The sequence below is a fragment of the Nerophis ophidion genome, linkage group LG27, assembly GCF_033978795.1.
Source record: "Nerophis ophidion isolate RoL-2023_Sa linkage group LG27, RoL_Noph_v1.0, whole genome shotgun sequence".
Taxonomy (NCBI): domain Eukaryota; kingdom Metazoa; phylum Chordata; class Actinopteri; order Syngnathiformes; family Syngnathidae; genus Nerophis; species Nerophis ophidion.
In genome coordinates, this window is record NC_084637.1 from 33,115,304 (window position 1) to 33,121,303 (window position 6,000).

General features: G+C 40.0%; 1 protein-coding gene across 2 annotated transcripts in view; it reads left to right on the plus strand.

Moving 5' to 3' along the window:
- The window catches only part of LOC133544096 (histone demethylase UTY-like), an 84,209-nt gene extending 78,961 nt beyond the window's left edge, over positions 1 to 5,248 (plus strand). For both annotated transcript variants that reach the window (XM_061889143.1, XM_061889144.1), the window contains one exon: positions 4,107 to 5,248. In XM_061889143.1, coding sequence (XP_061745127.1) covers positions 4,107 to 4,136 — 30 coding nt within the window. In that variant the 3' untranslated portion in view covers positions 4,137 to 5,248. The remainder of the gene's footprint in view (positions 1 to 4,106) is intronic.
- Positions 5,249 to 6,000: the final 752 nt, after the last annotated feature.

Consider the following 6,000-nt stretch of genomic DNA (forward strand, 5'->3'; position numbering starts at 1 on the left):
GCATACTTGATCAACAGCCACACAGGTCACACTGAGGGTGGCCGTATAAACAACTTTAACACTGTTACAAATATGCGCCACACTGTGAATCCACACCAAACAAGAATGACAAACACATTTTGGGAGAACATCTGCACTGTAACACAACATAAACACAACATAACAAATACCCAGTATCCCATGCAGCCCTGACTCTTCCGGGCTACAATATACACTCCCGCCCCCAGATGAGTTAGATAAAATGTGGTTCAGAGGAAACTAGATATTAGTTAAAGTAACAGTGTGAAAAAGGGGGATTCAAAAAGTTTTTACTTCTATCCCTTTGAGACATGTTTAATTTAATTTACTTAATTGAATTTTTTCTTTTTTGTGAAATAATAATATTGCCATTACGAAATGGAGATATGTACAGTATGTATATTATGTACGACACGTATGATGTGGAACTGACTATGACATACTCTATGTCACTGTTTTTACATTTAGATTTAATTATATTTAGTGCACAGGTAATAATAATCCAACAAAGGTGGATTTGACTAACTAGGCTTGTCCCGTCCAAAGTAACTAAATTTTGGTCAAAACTGAGCCGATAATAATTTTGGAGTTCCTAGGTGATATCCTTTACATTAGTGTATGCGATATTGTCATTTGTTCTGTAAGTAAGCTGTTACGCGCATGGCAGGACCTAGCAACTACCACATAACCGCGTAGATACAACAGAAAAACTTAGTATCTCAAGGGAGCAATCGGAGCTTCTTTGTCAGTCGCCTTATTGTCTTTAATGAGACATTTGCACGAATGGGGGCCGACGGTCAAGCTGATTATGTGATATTATGGCACCAGGGGATATTTGGAAGATTATAAATGTATTGTTCTTGATTCTTCCCCTTGCATACTCTTTTGGGCAGATAACTGTGGAGGTTAAAGTAAAAACTGGACGCTGTACACGGCTCTTGCCTAATGTGCAAACAACCCGAGATTGTGATTAAATATCTGGAGAAAGGGCACACGTTCATGAGAGCAGATTCAATCCATGGCTCAATCGGCAAGAAAATGAAAGCTCAAGAAAAAATCTATACGTTTGATGTAGATCTTTGTAAGACAGCATCAAGATAGATTGGTTTTCCTTTGTTTTCTCAAAATCAGCTAGAAGTGAGTTATTAGATAGATAGATAGATAGATAGATAGTACTTTATTGATTCCTTCAGGAGAGTTCTTTCAGGAAAATTAAAATTCCAGCAGCAGTGTACAGAGTTGAGATCAATTTAAATAAAACTAAAAAGTAAATAATGGGGGTTCAAATGGAAACAAAATAGAGAAATATTACAAAACGAATAAAAACAATGGGAATACAAATATAACAGTAAAATAAGGATATAACAAGACAAAGTAGGCAGTAGTGACCATGTTATGAAAACGTATTGCACTGTTAATGTTTTGCATCCCCTGTCATCCTAGTACCCCCCGTCCCAGAGAGGAGTTGTACAGTCTAATGGCGTGTGGGACAAAGGAGTTTTTGAGTCTATTAGTCCTGCACTTGGGATGAAGCAGTCTAGAACTGAACAGGCTCCTCTGGCTACTGATGAGACTATGCAGAGGGTGACTGGCATCATCCAGGATGCTCACTAGTTTGTCCACAGTCCTCTTCTCTGCCACCGTCACCAGTGTGTCCAGTTTCATTCCCATTGTAGAACCGGCCCGCCTGATCAGTTTGTCAAGTCTGGAGCTGTCCTTCTTAGATGTACTCCCCCCCAGCACACTACCATGTAGAACAGAACACTGGCAACCACAGACTGGTAGTACATCCACAGGAGTTTTTTGCAGATGTTGAAGGAGTGCTTTTGCCTTTGTCCTGACAAAAGCCAGTATCTTCAACGATGGCAAAGGACGAGTCTACCTGCGCCATCATTTCCTTAACACAGATCGTTTTTTTCCTGGCAAACAGTTTGCATTTATCTTCTTATTCTTTCAAGACACCGTTGTGGCGATGCTGGCGTTACAGGGCGCCGAAAAGGTTCGACGTGTCGGTGCATGATCTCCCTCCTTATCGGAATCTTTAGCGCAAACAACACGCTGAAATTCAACTTTACAACAGTGAGGAGGACCCACGTTGGGCTGCACGTAGCAGAAAATGAGTTATTTTGTTTTCCCTGACCCGCCTACAACACAGTACGAGTATTCTCGCCTCATTGAAATTGTTTTTTATGTTATCAAATATATCGGTGCAATCTCCTGGATGATGCCAGTCACCCTCTGCATTGTGTCATCAGTAGCCAGAGGAGCCTGTTCAGTTCTAGACTGCTTCATCCCAAGTGCAGGACTAATAGACTCAAAAACTCCTTTGTCCCACACGCCATTAGACTGTACAACTCCTCTCTGGGGCGGGGGGGTACTAGGATGACAGGGGATGCAAAACAATAACAGTGCAATACGTTTTCATAACATGGTCACTACTGCCTACTTTGTCTTGTTATATTCTTATTTTACTGTTATATTTGTATTCCCATTGTTGCTTTTTAGTTTTTATTCTTATTGTAATATTTCTCTATTTTGTTTCCATTTAAACCAGGGGTACCCATTACGTCGATCGCGAGCTACCAGTCGACCGCGGGGGGTGTGTCAGTCGATCTCCAGCCAGGCTTTTAAAAAAAATAGACCTAAAAATGAGTGATCATCAATCTTCACCAAGACGTCACTTAAATGACATTCACGGTACCGGAGGGTCTTGTGAGATGACGCTGGCTGCTGCAAGATCATTATTATGAAAATATGACCGAGAGGAAGGCGAGAAACACTTTTTATTTCAACAGACTCTCGCGCCGTACCTTTCGTCAAAACTCTAAAGGCCGACTGCACATTTCCTATCTTCACAATAAAAGCCCTGCTTCATGCTGCCTGCGCTAACTAAATACAGAGTCTCGGAAAACTGGCGTGCACAAGCGATCCCTCAGAAAGCTGGCGTGCACATCACTTGTGCACGCCAGCTTTCCGAGACTCTTATTTTGTTAGCGCAGGCAGCATGAAGCAGGGCTTTTATTGTGAAGATAGGAAATGTGCAGTCGGCCTTTAGAGTTTTGACGGAAGGGACGGCGCGAGAGTCTGTTGAAATAAAAAGTGTTTCTCGCCTTCCTCTCTGTCATTTTTTCATAATAATGAACTGGCAGCAGCCAGCGTCATCTCACAAGACCCTCGGGTGCCGTGAATGTCAATCAAGCAAGCTACGGAATTTGCCGCCAATGTTTTTCTTGTAAAGTGTATGGAAGCTGGATGAATTAGATGCCAAAAACCAACCACTTTCATGTGGTATTGTACAGAAAGGACAACTTTTTTTCTCCTCCATTTGAAAATGTGGGCGTTATCATCATTACTGTCTGATTCCAATCAATGCAAGTCATCAGAATCAGGTAATACACCAACTTATATTCTTGTCTTCGTGAAAGAAAGACATCTATATGTGTTACACATGCTTGTATTATCATTAAACACATTTAACTTGTTTACAAAAATGTCTCTTTCATAAATAAATAAATATAAATGATATATATAAATGAGGTAGATCCCCTCGAGTTGGTCAATTGAAAAGTAGCTCGCCTGCAGAAAAAGTGATTTAAACCCTCATTATTTACTTTTTACTTTTATTTAAATTGATCTCAACTTTGTACACTGCTGCTGGAATTTTAATTTTCCTGAAGGAACTCTCCTGAAAGAATCAATAAAGTACGGCGTGGCGCAGTGGGAGAGTTGCTGTGCGCAACCCGAGGGTCCCTGGTTCAAATCCCACCTAGTACCAACCTCGTCACGTCCGTTGTGTCCTGAGCAAGACACTTCACCCTTGCTCCTGATGGGTGCTGGTTGGCGCCTTGCATGGCAGCTCCCTCCATCAGTGTGTGAATGGGTAAATGTGGAAGTAGTGTCAAAGCGCTTTGAGTACCTTGAAGGTAGAAAAGCGCTATACAAGTACAACCCATTTATTATTTATTTACTATCTATCTACTAATTCCTCCCACGGGTTCAGTATTTGTCGTGCACACCACTTCTGTATCTTGCTGGTTTAGTTTTGCTGTCTTGAGTCGGTCTAATCCTTTGGCATCACCCCTCCACAGGTCCCTCCTCTTCACTCGTCTTCATCTTGACATTAGGAGACCCGTTTCTTCTGCAGTGGAATCGCGAAGCCAATTTAAAAAAAAAACAACAAAAAAAACTGAAGAAAACGCATCCATGTACACGGACCCCTTTCTGATATTCAGGAAAGCCAAGGCCGTCTCTCCACCACCTTCGCCACCGCCCCCTCCCCCGCATGGCAGGTCTCCATAGCGACGGCTGGAGGCTGAGGCGGCTGCGTCTGTCTATGCAACCTGTTTGGCGCACAGGCCCCCTCTGGACGGGGGCAGCACCGAGCTCGCTCATAGGACTGTTCCTCCCTCTCTAGTGACAATGGTTCAGCCCATTTCAAAGGAGGACTTAATCAAAGATGTGTGGGAGCAGGAGGACGAGGGACAAGTGTCTCTTTTAATGTGTGATAAAAATGTTTTGTAGATATTAACTGTTCAAAACTGGCTACACCACCTGTAAAAGACTACTGACTTGACCACCTTCCTGCCCCTTTTCTCGCCTTCTCCCCCGCTTACTGGCATTATTTTTTTTTCTTAACTTTGTCACGATTATTTTAATTTTGGGGGGTATGTCCTCCTAAGGAGCACTCGCCTACCTTGCTTCCTGTCGACTCTCGGAACGTCACTTTGACGCTCCACAAAAAATTGTCATGTGAAGAGTAAAAGGTGATTTTGTTTTTATTCTTCACATATTTTATGTTTTTTCTCTGTCTTGTTTCTCCCCAAAAACGATTTTATTTCTTAGGTTGAAAAAAGAGAAAGGAAAAAAAACAAAAAAAATCTAGTAAAAATGTACTAGCCAAGTCACAAAGAAAATGGGTTGCACATAGACTTATGAAATAAAGTTTAATTTGTGATTATGTTTCATTGTGTTTCTAATCTTGATGTAAATTTACACTATTTATAAATACATATTTATTGCTTGAAAATGTTTGTCGATGGAATGCTGTTATTTTTTCCAGAGTACCTGCCATTAAATTTGAAGGGGTTTTGTCATTTTAACATGACCCCTCTTACATTTTCTATATATAAATAAAATTGCTTAGCAAGCATTGTACAGAAACGGACATTTAAAATTGTTTTATTGTTTGAAGAATGTTTTATGAGTCAATAAACACAAAGTTGTCAAATTACCTGCAATAGTCTCTGCTTCCTGCAACATCCATCCGTGTATATTTTATTATACAGCAGTGCCTTTACTTGAAAATATAACTGTGTTGGTCTTTTTAAGTATGTGTTGGTCATTTTATTTTTATTTCATGAATTGGATTAAAAATTTGTGATGAGGTGGCGACTTGTCCAGGGTGTACGCCGCTTTCCGCCTCATTGTAGCTGAGATAAACACCAGCGCCCCCCACAACCCCGAAGGGGATAAGCGGCAGAATGGATGGATGGATTGAAAATTTCAAATCTGATAGTTTTGATTTTATTTTGAAATTTTTTTTAATGAAATTTTTTTATATTAAAGAATATAAAACAGGTTTGATTTTTTTTTTCATATTTAAAAATGTGTAAAAACGTTTAAATTGCCGGTTGGCAGAAACTGACTAAAAACAACCTCCTTAAAATAAATGTATTTTCATTTTTTCGCGACTGGAAAATGATATTTAAAGACAAGACCACGGTTTGGTATGATGGAATAACTGCGCAGTGTTCTATACTGCATTTATATATCAAAACATATTCAAGTATTTTTGAACATATAACACCACTGAACAGTTTTTTTTTTTACAACATTCCGCTCCGCCGTCTTGTCTTATTTTTGCAACTTCCGGTCCCGGTATGCGGTTATATCATATGAAACACAGAATGAAAAACAAAAGTTTTTATAGATAAAAGTATTGCTCATTGACGATAAAAAAGAAGAACACTTTGTTTTACAATT